The sequence below is a fragment of the Rhinolophus sinicus genome, chromosome 15 (genome assembly GCF_057876585.1).
Source record: "Rhinolophus sinicus isolate RSI-liver-muscle chromosome 15, RSI-T2T, whole genome shotgun sequence".
Classification (NCBI taxonomy): domain Eukaryota; kingdom Metazoa; phylum Chordata; class Mammalia; order Chiroptera; family Rhinolophidae; genus Rhinolophus; species Rhinolophus sinicus.
In genome coordinates, this window is record NC_142515.1 from 25,792,099 (window position 1) to 25,814,644 (window position 22,546).

At 47.4% G+C, this 22,546-nt stretch overlaps 2 protein-coding genes across 13 annotated transcripts in view; one reads left to right on the plus strand and one right to left on the minus strand.

The window, feature by feature from the left end:
• Positions 1-5,648, plus strand: part of CRTAC1 (cartilage acidic protein 1) — a 152,066-nt gene extending 146,418 nt beyond the window's left edge. Inside the window, exons 15-16 of one of the 2 annotated variants that reach the window (XM_074339248.2) lie at positions 4,978-5,086; positions 5,532-5,648. In XM_074339248.2, the coding sequence (XP_074195349.1) occupies positions 4,978-5,086; positions 5,532-5,586 (164 nt within the window). In that variant the 3' untranslated portion in view covers positions 5,587-5,648. Of the gene's footprint in view, positions 1-4,977; positions 5,087-5,531 lie in introns of those variants that run through there. The other variant, XM_088791909.1, reaches the window with a different exon arrangement.
• GOLGA7B (golgin A7 family member B) overlaps positions 1-22,546 on the minus strand; it is a 32,468-nt gene that overhangs the window by 2,746 nt on the left and 7,176 nt on the right. For 5 of the 11 annotated variants that reach the window (XM_074339254.2, XM_074339258.2, XM_074339253.2 and 2 more), the window contains 4 exons: positions 10,169-10,462; positions 2,235-2,360; positions 675-827; positions 489-590 (listed from right to left, as the gene is read on the minus strand). In XM_074339254.2, coding sequence (XP_074195355.1) covers positions 489-590; positions 675-827; positions 2,235-2,360; positions 10,169-10,180 — 393 coding nt within the window. In that variant the 5' untranslated portion in view covers positions 10,181-10,462. Of the gene's footprint in view, positions 1-488; positions 591-674; positions 828-2,234; positions 2,388-10,168; positions 10,606-10,842; positions 10,859-16,266; positions 16,377-22,546 lie in introns of those variants that run through there. The other 6 variants (XR_012498473.2, XM_074339251.2, XM_074339257.2 and 3 more) reach the window with 5 other exon arrangements.

The window sequence follows — 22,546 nt, forward strand, 5'->3', positions numbered from 1 at the left end:
CATGCGATTGTGGGCATGTAAATGTGAGCGGAGATTTGCATATTCCTTGATGGGCAGTACAGCCTCAGCCTCATCGTGAAGAGTGGGCCGGGCTCAAATCCTGGCTCTGGCGATCACCGGCTGGGTGACCCTGAGGCAGTGATTTAACTACAGTGGGCTCATTATAAAGGGGAATAATAACAGTTCCCTACCTTATAGGGCTGCCATGAGAATCACATGAGTCCGTAGTTTCAAAGCACTTAATGTGATGCTTGACATATATTAAGTACTGATTAAATGCAGCTCGAGAAATAAAAGCAAACCCTGAGATTCACGAACAGCACCAGTAACTTATGGTGGGGCAGGGGGAACGGTGAGTGGAGACGTGGAGCATCCTAGGAAAACCCTGAGCAGAGGCCTCTAGGGTGGTCCCATGTCCTAGCGGCCTCACCACAGACCCCACTGGTTGGCAGCCCTGTGCTCCCACACAGACCAGCCTGGAAGGATACAACCCTCATCCCTCGCTCCACAGGGTCCGTGAGCAGGAGACCTCGAGGGGCAAAGACCTTCTCATTCTGTTCCTGGATGTAGCGGGAAATCTTCTTGAGAACCTGCAAGGAGAGGTGCCAGTTGAGGATAAGGGTGCGGAGAGGAGCCCTGGGGGAGGGGACGCAGGGTCGTCCGGAAGGCAGCACCTTCTCGTAGTGGGTCTCCATGCAGAGGAAGATGAAATAGGCCGTGGCACAGGCCAGGCAGCCCTCCAGGTAGGAGCTGCCCCCAATCTTCTCGGCCTCCGCGTAGAAGCTGTTGAGGGTCTTCACAGTCTCCTCAAAGAGCTGCCGCTCAATCTGGAGAGAGAGAGGGACAGGAAGCCAGGCCAAGGTCACCCTCCCTGGAGTGAACAGTCACAGGTTGGGGGGGGATGGCAGTGGCAGGGTCACACCAGCGTGGGGCTGTGAGAGAGCTCAGGACCAAATTGGCAGGGGCTCTCTGTGTTTAGATGGGACCTCAACTGCGTGATACTGATTGGGTGAGACCTCAGGAATGTCTCCAGGAGGAGGCACTTCCTTCTAGCCAAGAATTTACATGGAGCGTGATAGCCCCGTGTGTTTGGACAACTGGGGAGCTGTCCTGCCTGTATCCATATCCTAATAGCTACTATTTATTCAGCACGTTCTAAGTGCCGGGCATTTTTTATGTATTCTTTCACTTAACCCTCATAACAATTCTATCAGAGAAGTACAACTATCGACCCCATTTCACAAGTGAGGGCCACTCGAAGCTCTGCTCTGTGGTCCAGGCAACCACCATCCCTGGCCTCCTAACTGGTCTCCTGCCCCCGCCCAGCCAAGTGAGCCTGTTAAAGTCGGATCATGTTACATCTCTGATCAAGAGCTTCCCAAGTTTTTCCATCTATCTCCAAGTAAGATCCAGGAAGTCCTGATAACGCCTGGCCCTGCGTTCCCTCTGAGCCCTTCTCCTTCCCTCCTCCTCACTCAGTCCCCACTTCAGCCACACTGACCCCTCTGCTGCTTCCTGAAAATGCCACAAGTCCTTTGTTCCTGTGGCCTTGGCTGCAACACTCATCCCCCAGGCCCCACACTGCATGAGCTGCTGAGTGAAAGGATCAGGGTCTGCCCTCTGCCCTCCCCCAAACGCAGGCCACTTCTACAGCAGCCCAGGATGAAGGCTGCATACATCCCCAGAACCAGGAGCAAAACTCAGCAGAAAGAACGGATGCCTTGCAAGGGGCCAGTGGTCCATGAGACACCCAAGAAGCTGAGCCTGGAGGAAGGGGCTGTGAGGGAAGCCCTTGGTTGACAGCCTAGGCATCAGGATTTTTAAAAGTCCCCTAGAAAATACTTATGCGCAACTGGGGTTGAGAACTGCTGCTAAAAAGTGGAGATTCCTGAACCCAGTCCAACAACTAAGCCAGCATCTCTGATGACACCTAATATCATCCAACAGGACCAGGAATGTACATGTTAGTTTAACAAGCTCTTCAGGGATTCTTGTGCTAGCTACTGAAATTTGAGAGCTGCTGGACTAGAAACTCTGAAGTTTCTTCAGTTCTAACTTTCAGTGAGGCGACAACACCACCATGTTAAGGATTTTTTTTTTAACTCTTCCTTGTGAAGTGGCTAAACAAGTTATGTGTCATATATTACTTTTATCCTGGAAAAAGAAATACACTTAAATAAGTCCCTCAGTTCCATCATGGCCTATGTTCCAAGTTTGGAAAAAGACGTCCTTACCCGGCTGTCCAGTTCTGGGGGGAATTTGGTCTGGAATTGACAGATGGTTCCATCACTGTAGTCTCTCTGGATAAAGACCTTGGTGGCCAGCGAGGCACTTCGCCGGAGCTCCTGCAAATTGTGGACCTGAGGAGACATAGAAAAGACACGTGATCCAGGTGACCGTCCTTCTAGGTTTGTTCGAGACTGAGGGGTTGGTGAGGTGGGCCTTTTAGCACTAAAATCAGGGAAGTTCCTGGCAAACGGGACAAGTTGACTACCCTGCAAGTGCGCCAGGAAGGCCACGAGGAGGCAGGACTGTGGCGTTACCCCAGGAGGTGCCTCAAGTGACCCAGGAAAAATCTGAGCCAAAATGAGAGATTCTGGAACCATCAACAGAGCCAGAAACAAGTTTTAACAAAAGGAAAAGATTGCCTGGTGGCTGGCCCAGTGTGTGTGTGTGTGTGTGTCTCTCTCTCTGTCTCTCTCTCTCTCTGTCTCTCTCTCTCTCTCTCTCTGTCTCTCTCTCTCTCTGTCTCTCTCTCTGTCTCTCTCTCTCTCTCTCTCTCTCTCTCTCTCTCTCTCTCTCTCTCTCTCTCACACACACACACACACACGCATGGTGGGGACTTTCACACTTTCATTCATTCAGCAAGTATCACATGTTCACGACTTGTCAGGCCTTGGCTTGGGGAGCCCAGCACTGAACAAGACTGAAGCCTCAAACCCTCCCAAGTGGAGCTCACAGCAGGGCTGGGAGTGGGCGGAGAAGAACCTCATGTGCCCCTGAACTCAGAGGGAGATTCAGGTTCAGGCCAAGTTATGGCGCAGGTCAGAGACCCCCCCCAGATTGTTTTCATGTCTGTGGTGCTCTTCTCACCATAGGAGAGAAGGGACCCACAAATGTTCAAGCCCCCAGAGAAAGTTGTGGATAAATGGAGCTGAAGCCAGAAATTGAAGAAATGTCCTGCCCTGGTAGGGGGTGGGGGGTGGCTTTTGTCCCCTGTCCACACCTGGAGACTTGACATTGACACAGACTCTAGCATTTGAAGGGAGTGAGCTCAGTTCCACAGAAGAACAAGGCCTCTTTCTTTCATTTCCAGCCTCAGTCACCCACCTTCCAGACAAGCAACCCACTGGGTGAAATATGCCAGACATTAGAACCACGTGGAGACCAAGCGCCAAAGGCAGAATGAACACACAGCCAGTTCATCCTGTGTAATTAAGGTGAATTCATTCAGTCACTCCGCGTTCATTTATTGAGTCCCTACTATTGCCAGGCTCTAGGGATGCTGAGCAAAAGACAGTCTGTGAGTTCCAAGGAGAAAGACAAGTAAATATATAACGAGTTTAACTGTGATAAATGCTACAGAGAAGTAACATCTTGCCCAGAAGCACTGACTCAGAAAGGCTTCCTGAGGTCTGTGCTGAGTCATAAAGGAAGGCCATGAGTTACCAGTGACCGGTGCAGGCAGTGGTGGGGAGAGGGAAAAGAAGACATCCCAGAGAGAGGGAGAAGCTTGTGCAAAGTAACAAAGATAGCAGAGAAGGCAGTCTACTGCAGTGACGAGAGGCAGATTTCAGCAAGAATGGAGTTGGTTTACAGATCACATAAAAACATTGGGCGAGTCCCTTTTTCTCCACAACCTCTCCAATACTTGTTATTATTTGTCCTGTTGATATTGGAGGTTCCTCAAAAAATTAAGAATAGAATTACCAAATGACCCAGCAAGCCCTCTTCTGAATACCTACCCAAAAAATTTGAAAACATTTATTCGTAAAGATATACATACCCCTATGTTCATTGCAGCATTATTCACGGTGGCCAAGATATGGAAATAACTGAAATATCCTTTGATAGATGATTGAATGAAGATGTGGTACATACAAACAATGGATTATTACTCAGTCATAAGAAAAGATGAAATACTGCCATTTGCAACAACATGGATGAATCGAGATTATCATGCCAAGCGAAGTAAGTCAGACGGGAAAAGCCAAGAACCATATGATTTCACTCATATGTGGGATATAAAACTGAAAGCAACAAATGAACAAGACAAACAAATAAACAAAAACTCGCAGGCAACTGTATGGTGGTTACCAGAGGGAAAGGGGGGTTGGGGAGAGGTAGAAAAGGATAAAGGGGGTCAAATATATGGTGATGGAAGGAGAGTGACTTTGGGTGGTGAACATACAATGCAATATACAGATGACGTATTATAGAATTGTACACTTGAAACGTATGCAATTTTATTAATCAGTGTCACCCCAATATACATAATAAAATTTGTAAAAAGGACATTGGGAGAATATAGAGTAGAGTTAGATTGAAAACAGCTGGAGGGATTTCTGGAGGGGAGGAATTAAAATGGAAGATATTTACACTTGCTTAAAAGCTGGGGAAAGAATAAGCAATGAAAGAAAGATTGTCAGAGTGGTCGTAGGAGCAGGTAATAGGTAGATCAAGGAATCAGAGACCAGCCACTATATGAGACTTGCCTAAATTCAGGTGAACCTTGCTCTGCATAAGAGATGTGACCCCTTCTGTTGTGATCAGATTAAATAATGTATAAGTGCTCTTCTAGCCGTAATAGCCCTTGACTCCTCTAATCAAGGTTTTAATTGAGGAAGCCCTTTTGACATCTACTAGGATCCTCTGATAACTCTGAAAAATAAAGAATGCTTTGCTAATATAAATAAGTTATTCATCGATGTGTCTGCTCTGCCTGGTTAAGGTTTCATACTGTTTTATTTTCTAAAGAAAAGGAAGGGGGTGTGGCCTTCCTCAGCCTTTCTAAACCAACTGACGTGAGCCATTCGATCTTGAGGATGGATCCCCCTGGCCCCAGAAAGATCCTTCTGGCAACTTTGTGAGTGGCGCATGGGAAGTGGGAGTGACGGGTGGGGTGCCAATTGGAGGGATGAATATCTTTGTAGTAGTCCAGGGGAAAACTAAAGTGGGTCTAATTCCAGAAAAATGATGGCGGGAATGCAAAGAAAGGGAAAGAACCGTGCTTCGGTCATTCTGACACGGACTCAGCTTCCTCCCCTCCGACAGCCTCCTTTGTCTGAGCCTGAATGTCCCCATGCACTGCGTGCCACCACGGAGGCATGTGACTCCAATGACTGGCTCGCTGTTGACCACAGCCACCTCCTCATCCTCCTAAGCACAGAGATAAATTAATTCCCAGCCTCCCTGGAAGTTAGGTGTGGCTGCAAGACTGAATGGAATGTGAGTGGAAGGGTGATAAATGTCATTTATAGGCTTGGCTCATAAAAACCAGCCCCTCCTCTGTGATCTTTCCCCTTCCACAGAAACCAAAGGAGCCGCATGTTGAAGATGCAGAACCACACGTTGGAAACAGCCTGAGTCCCTGCTTCACTACCTGGAGGAAATCCACCTGCTGATCAGGAATACTGTCTGGGACTTGACTGGGCAGGAAATAAACTTCTATTCTATTACGCCATTAAGGGTGCTGCCTTACGTAATACGTTCCCATTTACTCTTGGCTTTTACCCAGGGGTTCTCAAAGCAGCCAGAGTGGGAGGGGTCAACACCCTTTCTAACCCCAACATTATCCTGAGCCCTAGGATACTCTCCTGGCTCTGGGTGACTAGGGATCTGCTTCCTGTCCTGGAGAGTGTTTGTGGGGTCTTGAGGAGTCGCTGAAGGACGGTATCAGACACGTCTTATATGCCAGAGCCCTAGTTTCCCAGATCGACTTAGAGCACACACATCACAAACTCATCTGTCATTGGGGAAGAGTAGGATTTAAGGCAAGGCAGGGTCTCCTGGCTCTCTCGATGCTTGGTGGCTCAGTTGTGAAGTACCAGAAAGCTCTGATGGAAAGATGGCCCATTGACCTAGGAGCAGAAATCCTGGCCACATGACCCTGGCCACATGACCCTGGAAAGTCTTCCCTTCTCCAGTCCTCCATTTCTTCAACTAGAAACTGAAAGGTTGGAACTAGGTCTTTGCAAAAGCCCCTTCCAGCTTTGACATTCTAGAGGCCCTATCAAAGATTACGAATGCAAACGTTTACAGGGACTAAACATGTAAGTGGGCCAGGTGGGGACTGTAGCTAATTAAAGAATGCATGCTTTGTCTCAAGAAAACACCAGATCATGGCCACATGAGAATGTGTGCCCAGGTTGCAAATCTGACTTTTAAAGAAAAGCCATAAATCCAGGTTTTCTTAACATCAAATATCCTGATTTTCAAATGTTTCCAATAAATTTTTTTTATAGCTATGAGGACTAAGCAGATCACAGAAGGCACACCTGTGAGCCAGAATCGTTCCTAAAGCTGCCAGTTTAAGACATCTGAAGGATTCCCATTGCTGGGACCCTTGGACCAGAGCTAGAGCCAGGCTCCCAGCCATTCCCCAGCTACTGATCTTTCAGGAAGCTGGCAGGGGTTTTCAGCCAAGATCCGTGATACTCTGTAATCACGCTCCCAGAACACGGACACACCTTTCTGAAAGGTCACAGCTTCTGTGTCTCCTCTGGCCAGTGCCCCTTGGGCAGTGCCTCAGACACCTGGCTGCTCATCCACTTCTCACCTTCCTCAGTCCTCCCCTGTCTCCCATCACCATCCCCAGCCTGCTGACAGCTGAGTGAGGACAGAGCCAACAGGCATTTCACGAGGAAGAAAAAGAAAATCAATGGTGAGATCTGCTGGCACCTACTTTCAAACTGCAGTGTAATAGGGAGGGAGAGGCTGCCAGGAGGATGGGTACACCAGGTCCCACATTTAGGGCCTGTACACCTGACAGAGCGAACCTGGCAGAGGTGGGGGGCAGGGAGCAAGCAGGTGAGTACGCCCAGGCTTGGCATGCCTTAGACACACAGGACGCCTCATCGGGGCCACATCTCCATCCTCATTAGAAACAGCTAATTCCGGAGGATGCGTTTGAGACTCAACTCAGGAATCAGAAGACTCAGCTGATGAGCCAACACCATGCTTCCTGGCTGGGCTGTGGAGGATGAGTGAGGACCATGAGTCACAGGCAGCCAAGTCAAGCCTCAGGAGGGGAACCTAGGCACAAGGCCTCCCTGCTTCTCAGCCTAAGGCACAGCCCAAGCCCAACCCATTGTCTGCAGTTGTTAATTCCATGCCTCAGTGATCAAACCTCCAAATGTCTTGCTTGGATAATGCTACTCGGGTGCATTTTAAAATCTCTTAGGGGCCAAACGCCACCACTTGGAGAAGCCCCTCCAAGCCAGGCATTTCCTAGCTGTCTTTGGTCGTCTGGGCAGACACTTCTCCCAGTGACACACATTTGCTGAGGTTTGTCACTCAGGAAATGGGCTCATCACAGTTTTCCAAATGAGGTCAGTGGATCAGACAGGAGCCGTCGTCCCTCCTCTGAGTTCCTTACACACGCCCCTCCCCGAATGCTAACTCCTAAACAGAAATCCGGAAGCAGAAAGGATCCAGTTTCCATGCCTTCCACCCAGGGATATGGGATATCTGATCTTTCTCAATTCTCTCTCTTTCTTGCTTGCTTTCCCTCACTGTCTCTCTCCCTCCCTCTTTTCCCCTCCCTTCCTCTCCTCCTCTCCAAACACCTTCTGCTGGAGCTGAGGACTTCCCAATCAGAATCCTACTGGAATGGGCACATGAGGTTTTCCTTCTCTCAACATTAACTCATTCCTAACATTAAAAACAGCCTGGGGAGAATGACTCACTCTGCAGCTCAGATAGTGTGCACATCCTGTGCCTTGGCAGAGCTAAGGCTTCCTCCATCAGTGTTGCCATTAGAGTCCACCCAAGGCCCAACTGGGAAATGGGCAATGTTTGCTCTCAGCTCTCCATCCCTTCTGGGCATCCCTCTGTCCCTCTGCCCTCAAGTTGACCCAGCCAGGCCAGTCAGGAGGCCTGAGTCCCCACACTCCAGCCCTTCCTGAACTCCTTTGCACCTCTTCCCCATCAAAGCCTCATGTCAAGACCCCTAGTGCTCTCCTATCTATTGGGCAATACTATTGACTAATTGATACACCTGGAAGCAGCAGAAAAGTCACTGGCCAGAGAGGCAGAAGACTCAAGTTCTAGTACTAGACTTGCCACTTTTTAGCCATATTTTCTTGGATAAGTCTCAGCACTCCAGTTGCATCATCTGTAAATGAGATAATGATGCCTTCCTTGGCTCTGTCACAGGGCTCAGGCAAACTTCTGAGCCTCAGTTGTTTTTATTAATTGAGGATAATAACACCATCCTTGCCCACTTCACAGGGCTGCTCTAAGGCTCAAAGGAAATCACGCATGTGATAGTGCTTTGTACACAGTTAAGTGCTAGATTCACAGAAGTGTTATGAGGAGAGCCTCTCCCGGGGAGAGTCACACATGCAGCCTCCTGGAAACACTGCCTTAACCTGGAGATGTGGGCCTACTGGTTGGAACCTGGGAACCACAGCAGACCTGAGAGGGAGCTATGCTGGGATAGGTGGGCCTCTTGGAGTCTGTCAGATCACATCACAATATGGCCACCTTCTCTGCCCACACTGCGAGCCCAACTCTGCCCATGTGGCTGAAGTTTCCCCTTCCTGCCGAACACCAGCAGCCTCTGCTGCAGTCTGGAAGCCCTGTCTGGGAGGTGACCAGCTCCTTGGCCATTTTTCTTTTGTTCTTCCTGCTCTTTGCTGTGTCTTTGACACTTTCTGAGCACTCTGCATCCCTCCACGCTAGAAACCAAGCTGCACGAGTCTGCTCAGGGCTTGTCCTCTCACAGGGGACAGGGGGCAAGCTCTCCCAGCTAACCCTGTGCCTTGTCAGAAAGCTGAGTGATGCCAAGCAACAGCACCTTGCTCTGTGGTGGTGACAACAGCAGAAAAACAACAATAACATTTAGTATTGATGTCATGCTGTTTGCCAGGATGCCCAGAGGCACTATATAGAATCATTCAAAAGCCTCTGCTGCCCGCGTAGCTTGGGTTCCAGCTGGGCTGGAAATGGGGAAACACCACAAAAGAAGTCAACGTCAGAACCAAAAGACACTGGTGCCCTGGGTTCCGCTCTACAAATTCAAAGAAACTTTCAGCTCTACTGCTGACACGCTATGTGAGTATCAAATGGATCCTCCCCTTCTCCACGTGTTACCTTTACCACTTATTAAGTGGGAACATAAAGAGCTCTGTTTCCCTCATGTAATGAGGGAGTAGAGGAGGTAGCCCCGATCTCTTAAGCATTGCACATAGATTCTGCCTTCCACCAACAGGTCCCTTGGTTCAGCTTTCAAGTCCCTTGAAGGTGACACATCTAGAGGCACGCCCTGAAAAAGGAAGCCCTTCCCATCAAAAACAGGAGAAATGTGGACACCCTGGTATAGGAAACTCGAATGGGCTGAATAAGCAAGAAAGGGTGACATGCAAACGTGGGGCTTGGTGCAGGCAGCTCATTACAACCCAACCATTTGGGGTTTGGGCCTGAGGATTCCTTGTCCTCCTCCGACCCCCCGAAGGAAATGCTGCTGTAGTGGGAGGTCTGTCATCCCTTTGCCAGGTTTCTGGGCTCAGAAGCTGGATGGCTGCACCACACAGCAACAGCAGCCAGCCGCATTCCCTCTCCTAAAACAGGCGAAGGCTCATTTCTGACCCTGTAGGGACGAGGTTTCAGGATTGGCGGTCCAGGGGGAGGGGAAACCCCAGCCGAGGCCCCGGAGCAACCCTTGCGCTAGTGCCAACAAGTGGCACGGACAGCTTCAGGACTTAGATAGGGAAGATTGACACGCCCGGGATGAGATGGCTCTTTTGAGAAGCCTCTCTCTTCCACCCTTCCACTCGGATTTCCACCCCTTCCCGCAGGACCCTACCCAGGAAACCACCTCATCCCACCCTACCCCTCCCCCCTCGTCCCCCCACCCCGATTTCCTTTCCCGCCCAGTACGCCCCTAGCGGGGATCTGTTCCCTCAGCAGTCGGGCACTGCCTGAGGGCCGGGTGCTCGCCCCCTACCTCGGTGGCCATGTTCCGGGGGCGCTGAGCGCTCCGAGCCTGCGGAGGGGCCAGTCGAGGGGGGGCTGTCCACGGTGCTGACTCGGGGGGTAGGTGGGCTGGCGGCGACAAGATGGGGCTCGGGCGCTGTCCGCGGTGCTGATGCGGACGTCGCGGGCCTGGGCGCGGGTAGGCAGGGGGGTCCTCCGCGCCTAGGTCCTAGGGACGGCGGCTGTGCTGTCCGCGGTGCTGATGCGGTCCAGGCGAGGCCGCGCCCGAGGCTCTTCGCCGCGGGATCGCCGGCTGCCACTGCTCCTGCAACGGCCGAGTTTAAATTTGACAGCGGCGGCAGGGGTGGGGGCGGCGGGGGAGGAGGGGCCAGGCGCCTCCGCGGACCGGAGGGGGAAGCGGCGGCCCCCAGACTCCGGCGCCCGCCCGCCAGCCCGCCCGCCCGCCTGAGAGGATCTCCTCCCGCGGCCGGAGGCTCCGCTCCCGCCCCGCCTGGAGGCCCCGCCTCTCCTGCCTGCCCTTCCCCCTAGTAAGAGTGCCTGGAGCTCTCGCTCTCGCTGCAGCCGCCTCCGGGGACTGACAGAACGAGGATAGGACGGCAGGACGGTTCTGGGGCAAGACAATCCAGCCGGCAGAGGCTGAGGGTCCTCAACTCGCTCACAGGACCCGGGCTGCGGCCTGTTTACCTTTCCTACACCCCTCCCCCACGGTGGCCCAGGCTGCCTCTTCCGTATATTTTTTTCTTCTTCCTCTCCTGTTTCTTCTCTGTGCCCTCCTCCCCAGGCTTGCATGGACGTTCCCTCTTCTACCTCTCTCCTTTTCACTGCCTTGAAACCTGTTAGCTAGAGGAGGAAGCTGCAGACCGCAGAGAATCGTGTCCTTTCTTTAAATACGCCCGCATTTCATCCCCAGGATACCCTAGGGTCCCTTCTTTCAGGAAGTTCCAGGATTGAAGCCAGTCTCTTCTTGCTGCTCTTCCTGGCCCTGGCCCCACCCCTCTTTCCTCGCTCCTCTGAAATCCCAGAGTTTACACACACAGCACCACTCAAAAACCACAAGCAGATGGTGCCAAACTGGTATGCCCACTCTCTAAGGATGACAGGTCTGGCCCGGGTGCTGCCTCCACATTTTCCACATCACGCCTTCTTACCAGATCACTTATCTATTTGCTTAATAAACAAAAAGGAAACATCAACACAGGTGCCTTTTTACACATCCATAATATCCCTTGTTCTCTTTGAGGGGAAGCTGGGTGTGTCCCTCAGCCCCTCACTGCTGCCTTAGGGTCAAAAACAGCAACCTACACAAAGGGAGAGGTGGGCAGCCAGGAACCTGGGCTCTGACTCAGACTTTGCTGGCTGTATGACCTGAAGCAAATGCTTCACATCTGAGCTTCTTTCTGTAAAATGAGTGTTGGACTTCACTAGACTATTTCTAGAGCCCTGTCTTCATTTTTTTTTTCCCTTCAACCTTTTATTTTGAAATTTTTAAACATACAGAAAAGTTGAAAGAATAACACAACTATACTGCCCACCTAGCTTCAACATTTGTTAACATTTTGCCATATTTGCTTGGTAGATAAGATATAGAACACAGAGATAGATTTGGCTAAATTACTAGAAAGTAAGTGATAGATATTGTGAGACTTTATTCTGAAATACTTCATCATGCATTGCCTAAGAATAAGGACATTCTCCTACCTAATCACAATATTATTATCACACCTTTAAAGATTTCATATCATCTAATATTCTAGGATAGGTTATTGCCTGTAAAACACATTAATAGCAATGACCCCTCAGAACTTGCCCCTAGAACCTTTCATTTTTAATAGCTAACATTGATTGAGCACTTACTATGTGCCAAACCATCTACTATGTACTTTTATTATTCCCACTTTACAAAGGAGGAAGCTGAGCAAGTTGCCCAAGGTCATGTGGCATGCGAAGAGGAACGGAGGCAGGAGTCAAACACAGGCCGTCAAAACCCAGGGCCTGTGTGGTTGATCTTCCTGACTGTACTGCCTCCCTCCGGCATCTGCTAGACCATAAACTAGCAGAGCAGTAACCGCTTCTCATGTTGCGTATTCCCAGATGAACACATTGAGTCCCCGAGAATATATGACATGCCAAAGTAGTTCAAGGCAGATGTTTTGTTCTACCTTAGAGTTTAACAAATGATTTGGCATCAAGGAGCACACTGAAAAGAACTGTGTATCCCATGGTGGTTCACTGGTAATAAGTAAATACATAATCCAATGATCTCTATGTACACCTCTCCCGGTTCCTCACACTGGATTTTGATCATATTAATTGGACAACCATCTGGAAACCACACTCTTCACCCGATGACAAGAGACCTGGGTAAGTTTGTTTAACAAATCCATTCATTCAATGTATATTTGTTGAACAAGTACTATGTATCAGGCACTCTTCTAGGAGCTTGGGATACAGCAATGACTAAATGTATAAAGATTCTGTTCTTATTGAACTTACATACTTATGTATGTGCCAAAAATATATATACACACATTTTAAGAAAGGAAAAAAAACTGTATTAAAATTATGCTGATGGTAACCACTTTGAGCACCTCTTGCAATTGCAGAAGTCAAATGTGATTTGCATTCATCTTTTGTTATCGGTATATATTGAGTATTACAATTTTAATACAGCTTTTTCCTTTCTTAAAATGTGTATACATTTTTTGGCACCCTCTGTATTGATGGGGGTAACCATCAATAACAGTTTGGCAAATAGTATAGAATATGTCAAAGTATGATCATTCCTAGGGCGAAAAGTAAACTATGGTAATGAGAGAGAGTGTGTGTGTGTGATGGTATTTTAGAAAGAACAGTCAGGGAAAGCCTTTTGGATAAAGTGAAGTTTGAAAAGAGGCCTGAAAGAAGTGAGAGAACTCAACATTCAGATACCAGAGGGAAGAGTGACAAGAATTAAAGGACAGAGTACAAGGGCCCTGAAGCAGGACTGAGTTTAGCATGTTCAAAGAATAGCAGGGAGACTGGTAACTAGACTGGAGCGGGCCAGGGGAAGAGAGAAGGGAGTGAGATCACAGAGACAGCAGAAGCCAGGTCCTAACGTGTTTGCAGCCCCTAATAAGGACTTTGGATTCCATTCAGCAAGTGAGATGATTTAAAGTAGGGGTGTGGCATTATCTAATTGCAGTTTTTAAAAGATTATTCTGGATGCTAGGATTGGGGAATGCAAGGATAGAAGAAATAAGACAAATAAAGAGGTCATTAGAGTAGTCTGGGCAAGACATGGTAGTGGCTTAGACTAGAGCAGGAGTAGTGGAGGTGATGGAAAGTGGCCAGACCCTAGATATAGTTTGATGGTAATGCCAACAGGAGCTGTGGATAGATTGGGGGTATGGTATGAAATAGAATCAGAGGTGACTCCAAGTTGTGAAATCTGAGCCACTGGAAGAAGGAGTTGCCATTTACTGAGCAGGGAAGACTAAGGGATGAGTAGGGATGGAGAATACAGAGCTTTGGATGTTTTTAGTTGCTGTAGGTTTGAAGCTTGATATGCATCTAAGTAGAGTAGGTAGTTCAGATTCAGGGGAGAGGTAGAGGGTTGGAAATATAACTTCAGGAGTCATCAGCATGTGAATGATATTTAAAACCATGGGACTCGATGAGATCATCTACGGAGTGGGTATAGCTAGAAAAATTGTCCAAGAACTGATTCTGCGCACTTTGTTACTTGCAGGTTGGGAAGACAAAAGGAGACTGAAAGGAGTAACCAGTGAAGCAGGAGGAGACCCAAGAGAGAGTGGTGTCCTGGAGCCAAGCAAGAAACCTGGTAACAGAGCCTTACCAGCTGAGCTCGGTGCTGCTCACATGTAGAATAAGATGAGGACAGAGAAATGACCACTGAACTTGGCAGTGTCAACAAAAGAATATCCAGCCTAACAAAAAGTCTTGTAAGAGTTTGAGCCAAACTAATGATAACTACTGGGAAGCAAAAGCTCAACAGATTGAGAAAATGCTCCAGATAATGGCAGTTTTGCAGCTTATTTTATACATTAGAATCAAAGGAGGAGTCGTAACGAAGGTTACATGAAATTCATTGGTGATAGATTAGGGAGGTGGGAGAAAGCAAAGCAGGGAAATCTCTGTGATTGGATAAAAAGCAAAATGGAGACACATACTTCCTTTACATTGGTGGGTACAGGATAGTTAATATTTACAGTACATGGAGATGGTATGTGGGCAACAAGATAATGTGGTCTCGGCAGTTGTGCCTTTGAGGGGTCTGGAAAAGAAAATTACTCTGACATTTCAAAGGTATCTGAGCTGCACAAAGATATTTAAGGAAGCTACAGGCCTAGGATGTGACTATCCATCGTGATCGTTTTTAGGGATTTTTACATTCACACCATCCTATGTAATTACTTTCGGCCTCTGGGTTTGTAATGCCCACCATGGGAGCCTCCCCTAAGCTTGTCAGATTTAGTATGTGGCCCCTTTTTCACACACAGCAGCAACAAGGTCACTGGTGACCTTGATAAGAGCTGTTTTAGTGGAGTGTGGGGATGAGATCTTGATTACAGTGGGTTCAAGAGTTAGAATGGAGGAGAGGAAGCAGAGATACTGAGAGTATAGACAGCTGTTCAGAGGCATTTTGCTGTAAAGGGGGAGCAAAGAGTAGCATGGCGGCTTGAGGGCAAATTAGGAGCAAGAGAGGATCTTTTAAGATGGGAGACATCAGGCCTCGTTTGTGTGCTCATAGGAGTAATCAAGCAGAGAGGGAAACATTGATGGCTCAGAAAAGATGGGATTAATTGCAGAAGCAAGCCCTTAATTGGTCAGCAGAGAGTGGTATCTAGAGCACACATGGAGGGGATGGCTTTGGAGAGGAGCACGGAGAATTTTCCACCACAGATACCACGGAAGAAGCAGAGTAAATGACCACACATGTAAGTTAGGAGATTTTGTAGTATAAGCAAAGACCTGAGCTCTGCTCCTTACTGCACTTCAACTAGCCAGAGATTTCATGCATCATCACGTTTCATCACAAGTTCATTCAGCCACTATGTATGGAGAGCTTGCTATGGCCAAACATGGTGCTGGCGCTTTCCCATGAAGCCCAAAGAGAGTTCTCCAGCCCATTGAAATTACAAGATTAGGACTCTAGAGAGAAACTTGAGATCATCCACGTAAGTATGAATGATCCCTTTTAATATCCAGCTTCTCTGACTGGAGAGCCTTTAACAGCCTTAGTCTTTTATCGCTATGTTGCCTCCAGGGTTATTATAACAATCTCAACAGACCTCAAGGCTTGCAGGCATCAAAGTGGAGGCCAGGGGGAAAGATCCACGTTCAAGTGGGGAGAGCTTCATATTGTGCTGACTCAAGGCTGTGACGGGATCCTACAGGATGGAATGTTCCCACACTCCAGTCACTGGGACTTGAACTCTTGACGCAAGAGGAGACGCTGAGATTTAATCTAACTAATGGCTATTACCCACCTGCCTTGGGGCCAACCCATGCTCTGCAAGAGCGTAGCTGTTTGATGTTTTTGTCATAAATGAATGAGTTCGCCCACAAAATAACATCAAAGATCCACTAATGAATTCACTGTTATCACCCTCCAATCTACAGTTGCACTGGAAAGTCTCCCCCCACCCAAAAAAAAGGAAAGACCACAGGAAAATAAACCAGTTGAAATATTTGGAAATCATGATATCTGGAATGATAGGAGAGAAAAATGAACTACAAACTGCAGAGGAGACAGGGAAAAGGCTAGCAAATATCAAAGAAATGAAGAAAAAGCAGGGGTGACAGGGACATTCGCAGCACTTGGGTCTAGAAGGAAAACAATTGCATGAGTGGGAGACTGTGGTCTGGAAAGTTAAACGGTGTCTTCTGCGGGCAACTGCAGGACTCCGAGGAAGCGTGTGGTAGGAAACACTGTCCCTGGAGTCAGGTGACATAGGTTTCAACCTCTTGCTCTGCTATTTACTATGTGATCAACAGCAAGTCTCAATCTCTCTGAGCCTCAGTTCTCTGATCTATAAAATGGTGGCAATAATCCTCCCTCCCCAGATAGGATCCCTCCAGGCATGGGAAGCTTTCTCTAGAGGTTACCTGACTCTTCTGAATCTGGTTTTTCAAGAAGAAAACAGGAAAAGATTTATGGAGGTGCCGTGCTGGAGATCTTCCCACAGTGAAATCTCTTTCAGGCCCAGCAAGATTTCCTAAAGCACAGAAAAGATGACCAAATATGCTTCATTTAGCTGTGTGAGCAGTTATTGAACACCTACTGTATGCCAGACAGAAAGATGACCATGGGATATTTCCAAACCCCCAAGAACACCAAAATGCAATCAAGTGCTGCTCAGGCTCTGATAAGGGCTATGGGGGAGGTAGTTGCCTCAGAGTTGGGGTCCAGAAAAGGCTTTAAAACTACATGACATTTGAGCTTGGACTTCAAGTACTAGTGTCATATCCCCAAACAGCAGATAAAGGGACAGGTGTGCAAAGCCAAGAAGGCATGAAAGTTGCCTGGAAACGCAGAGCCTCTGGAACCTCAAACTCAAGAAAGCAGCTGCCGGACAGCAACAGGGATGATTGCGAAGGCCTCAGAAACATGAATGGAGGGGGATCCGCCCTAAGAATAGTACCAGAGCCGGCAGACCATGACACATGTCTGGAAATGGAGTCTCTAAGAGGTGACTAAGCTAATGAGAGGTCGCCTCCCTTTCTTAACGTCATTCATAGTCTCTTTTCATCTCTCTTCTCTCCTCTTTCTCTCTCTCTCTCTCCTAGAGGAAGTGGAGTGGGAGGCAAGTTTCTATAATTCACAGCTACCCCAGGAGAAAGTGCAGCTACAGGGATGACATCAGCCACTGTGCTAGAGGCCAGCAGAATCCCCACGGGCACACGCCTCTGTTCTAACAGTGACTTCAGTGGCACTCTGGAGTAGCAATCATCAAATAATTGACTGCAGGGTCGCACTTCCATACCAAGAAAACTGGCAACAAACTCACCAATCACTTCAAACCATAGCCAACTGGGGGAAGACTGCAAGACTTCTGGCTAAATGATGGAAGTTCTCTGAGAAAGCAAACAGGAATGAGCACAAAGGGTAATAGGTGCTTATAAAGCATCGTTAATTATGAGAGCCAAAAGGGATCATGGAGTTCAAACCAATTTCAGCTGCAAAAACTTTTATTCAAACAAAATCTTTCATGAAAGTCAGATATATAAAACAAATACAGAAGTGGACTTGGATGAAGGGAGGCAGAACTTACCTATTCTACCACCCTCTTACTCCTTACAGAAGCCCCTACGACACGCCTTCATGGGCCACCTAGGGCTCAGTAGAATGTGTTTTTTTTCAATCATCAAAGTAACACATGCTTATGATTTTGAAAATCCAAACATACTAAAAGGCTTATAATAAAAGGCAAGAGTCCCCTGCCTATTCTATCCTATGCCTTCATAGCTTCAGTCATTTTTCCCCTAGAAGAAATGACTTTTCACTCTTTGGGCCATATCTGATTTAAATTCTTCCGATAGTTTTCTGTACATTGCTAAATGGTTATTCCTGTAGTTCTGCTTCTTGATTTAACTTTAGAAACCTTGCCCTGTTTTCCACAGTGACAGAGGCCTTAGCTCACCCTGCCACCCTCACCTCCTGATATAGTTACAGCACTATCTGAATGTTGTCAAATACATGCAATTAGTTTAAAGTTCCAACTAGGGAGAAGGTCTTACAGGGAAAAACAGAAGGCGTGTCCTATCTCTTCCTTCTCTCTCAGTCTCCCCGTGCTCCTTCCTACTAAGGTAGGCTGGCTCAGGGGACTTCTCTATTCAGCTTCCCTTCTTGTTTCTTTTCTGTAGCAGACACCACATTTTCTAGCAACAATATCACTTACTTATTTATCCTTCTGCTTATTTTGTCTGCTAAATTGTAAACTTGGGCAGGGATCTTTGTTATGTTCCCTGGTATTGCAAATGCCTAGAATAATGTCTGGTTCAATAAGTATTTGTTGAATTATTTAAGACCAACTTCTCTGGAAAAGGGAGAGAAATAAGCAGGTTTCTTTGAGATTGTGTTAGAACCAGTCATTACACTGTTCTGTGAGAAGGAATGAATATAAATGAAAATTTTATTTGGTGGATTCAAAGTTCTTCTGGATGATGGGGGAGGTGCTATAATAGATAAAGACCTCAGTTCAGACCCACTTACTGACTTTGCATGTTGGTCCAATTGCATTGGAAAGAAAGCAGCTATTTGCTTAAGTTGGTGGAGGCTGGGTAGGAAACGAATGTTGAGGAGGTGGCCTGTGTGAACGCCAATCTCCCAAAGACAGCTCCTGCTGTGGAAGGAGAGGCAGCAGGGTGCCTCCTCCAGGGGTAACAGCCACCATGGGCCCCAGAGCTAGAGGCCGTTAGCCAAGGGCTGAGCACTGGGTACTGGTGGGAAGGAGAAAATTCAGCACTATGAATCCCACCTTCCAGGTGCATCTCAAAGCCCATCAGTCCCAGGAAGTCTTTCTGGAACCACCCCGCTCCCAACACAACTTTATAGGCACGTCTCATGGCTTTTATCTTACCGTGCTTTGCGTGGTAAACTCCTATAGAGCTTTTGGAATTCCTGCCCATTGGCCAGGTCACAGGGCAACGTTCAGTGATTGGAATGTTTTCATCATCTTCAGAGTTCTGCCAGCCCCTTCTCCATTCCCTGCCTCCATGTCAACGACTCCTCCTTCTGGGCCCCCTGATGTTTCTCTGTATCTATGGCTTCCTTAGCTAAAACGTATCAACCTCTCTTCACCAAGGACATGACACCCTGGGCTCCTCTTTCTCCTGGGTCCAGCCCACCTGGCCCCTGCCTATCGCTCCCAGTCCCTTCTCCCCACTTCTCTCCTTCACACCCTCCAGGCCAGCCACAGCCAGACTGGACTTCTGCTTTCCAGTCCCTCAAGTGTGCCATGCTGTGTATCATTTTTGAGCCTTCCTTCATATATGCTCTGCCTGGGATGCTCTTTCTCTCCTTGTCACTTGGATAAATCTCTTCAGATCCCAATTAAAAGTTTATTTCCTTGAGTAAGTACAGTTTTTATTTTTTTTCCCCTACATTTCGTTTGTTCTGATTATATTTATTAAAATGTGATGCTTTGTTGAAACTATAATAGAAATCTGAGACTTGTAAAATTATGAAATAAAATTTACTTCCTTGGGGAAGCCTTCCCTGGCACTTTAGCTATAGTTAGGTGCTGCTATTACGAGCACCCTATACTTGCCCCGCCAAACAATCATACTTTCTAAAATTTAATTGTCTGTCTTCCCTATTAGACCATGAGCCACTTGAAGACAAGAACTTTGTCTCCTCAACTGCATTCCTAGTGCTCAGAATAGTACCTGGGACATAGTAGGTGCTCAATCAATATTTGTACAGGAAGGTGTGTTGACTTCCAGGAAAGGGAATGTCTTCGTTCAGTCTTTGTTCCAACCTTGAGCCTCAGTCAAGGAGAGGCATGGTTCCAAATATAAAGGACTTTACAGTCTTATTCAGGAAGCCACTGTGACACCATGACACAGTGAGCAACTGACAGATGCCCCAGTGACCCATAGAGACAATGAATGCTATGGGAAAGCTAAGGAGGGAGAGGTCCCAGTGGTCTGGTGACTGGAGTCTTCCCCTGGCCCAAGGGACAACAGGAGATTTCTGAAAGATGAGGTGTTTGAAACTTAGAGGAGGAGGACAGGCAAGGTTGGGCAAACGGGCAGCTGGAAGTTAAGGAAGGGAAAGATATCTCTGAAACAGCAAACCATTCTGGCTGATTTGAACTATTCCATAGAGAAACCAGGCTGGAGCCAGATAATAAAAAGCCATTAAAGTGAGGCAATGGGAGCCTGTGACAGAGCCAAAACAGTGAGGGCATAAGGAAAGCAATGTACTGGAACCGGTCACCTGGGAGCACTTCAGGGATGGCTTAGAGGAGAGGAGCTAAAGCAGGAAGAACAGGAAGGAAGCTCTTGTGCTAGACCAGATGGTGTGAGTGGGAGGCACATGGGTCACTGCCTAGGAATGAGGGTGAAGGGCCAGACTCAAGAAACATGGATGGAGTCGCTACAGGCTGCTGCTTCTGACTGAGCACATGAGGTGAAGAAGGGAGGGGTAGACAAAGAGGGTGCAGGACTGTCCATCCATCTCCGTGGCTGGGAGATGTCATGGTTAGAAAGCACAAAGGCAGATTCAGTAACTCTATACATGCCAAATGTAACGGATAGGAGAAGCTTCAGTGATTCTTTTTTTGGACTAAGGGGACAGTGCAAGACTGTAAGTTAAGACTTGGGAGGTCTCTCTAGAAAAGTAATAGTAGGTGCCATAAGAATGGGTCCCTTGACCTCGAGAGCCCTCTCCCAAAAGAGCTATGAGAAAAGGACCAACTATTTAGCCTTGGGCAAGATGGTGCGATTGAAGTCAAAGATACCTGGGATCAAGTCTGGCTGTGTCACTTACTAACTGAGTGGCCTTGAGCAACTGATTAACCTCGTGGAGCCTAGCTTCCACATCTGTAAAGTGGGGATGATAGTAATACCTAAGTTGAAGGATTTTTGTAAGCAGTAAATAAAATGACCCCCTAGAAAGAGCCAAGTTTGACTACTAGTCTGTAGCAGGTGTTCAGCAAGGGCAGCTCATGGTGAGAAGAAGTCATTTCAAGAAGAGAGGACGGCAGATGGAGACCTAGGACCCTGGGGTATTCATCACAGAATCCCAAGGAGGCAACGCCCTCTGGAAAGGTGGGTGAACAGAGTCAAGCATTATTGAAAGTTCAAGAGCAGCTGGAGTGGCAGGAATTACATTACTGAATCTTTACAGAGTACAATTTGAGGAGTACAAAAGAAGCTACTGAATAGAATAACAGAAAAAAAGCAAGAGAGAAAAATTCACACAAAAACATACCTATCAATCAGATGTTTGGGCTGCAAAAAGTTATCCTATTAACATGATTTGATCAAGATACATTTAATTAACATAACTAAAAGCCTGGAGTGTGGGAGTCCATGATTAGATCGATGGGTCAGCCATGTTCCTAAGAAGCCAGACTTTTTCCATCCTTTCTCTACAACATCCTAAACACATTTGTTTCTCATGCTCAGACTTATTGCCTCATAGTTTCAAGACGGCTGCTACAGCTCCACACATCCTATTTTCATATATAAACATCCATGGCAAGAAGGAAGGGAGAGAGCTTACTTCCTTTTCTTAACAAGAGAAATCTTCAAGAAGATCTCCTAGAAGCCTCCTAGCAGACTTCCTCTTATATCTCATTAGCCAGAACATGGCCACTTCTAGCTGCAAGGGAAGCCAGGAAAGTATTTAGCATTTTCAGATTCTATAGAACGAGGGAGCCAAGGAAGAAGAGGTTGAAAATAGTCAGAGATTGTGTATGTGACCAACATTTTCTGCCAGCACAACTCATTTACAAAATCTGGAAATCATAGATAGAGGGATACTGAAGAAGATTAAAAAAAAAAAAAAAGGCAGGGAAAGAGTGGGGTCATAAAGGAGGAAGAAAAGGACCAGGTTTGAGAGAAGGGGAAGGTTGTATCCTTCTGTGCCACAGACAAAAAGGGTACAGGTGGCATGAAAAGAGATTCTGAAGAGGAAAGAGTAATTAACCTCAGCCTTAGCAAAGCCAAAAATGTCTGCTTTGGGGAATACACTAGAAAATCAAGAAGGAACACAGTGAGATGCCACCTTTTAGATCAGAAAAACTTACAATGACTTACAAAGCAGGCGCTGGGCAGGCTGTGCAGCCACACGACTTCTGTACTGAGGATGGGAGTAGCAGCAGGCACAGCTGCTTGGGAAACAATCAGCCTGATCCCATACCCTCCCAGCAATTCCACTGCTGGATTACACCGTTCCGGGGGGGGTGTTCAGTTATGAACAGGAATGCTCATAGCAGCACTGTTCGTAAAAGAAAAAACACTGAAAACAACCCAACTATTCTTAGACTGGAGAAAGAATAACTAAATCAAGATCTATTCTTACAAAGGAATACTATACAGCAGTAAAAATATGCACAAATTTCAGAAAAATAATGTTGCATTAAAGAGGCAAATGGCAGAAGAATATATATAGTATGGTTCCATTCATACAAAATTCGAGGGCCAGCCCAGTGGCTCAGGCGGTTAGAGCTCCGTGCTCCTAACTCTGAAGGCTGCCAGTTCGATTCCCACATGGGCCAGTGGGCTCTCTCTCAACCACAAGGTTGCCAGTTCAACTCCTCGACTCCCGCAAAGGATGGTGGGCTGCACCCCCTGCAACTAGCAACGGCAAGTGGACCTGGAGCTGAGCTGCACCCTCCACAACTAAGACTGAAAGGACAACAACTTGACTTGGAAA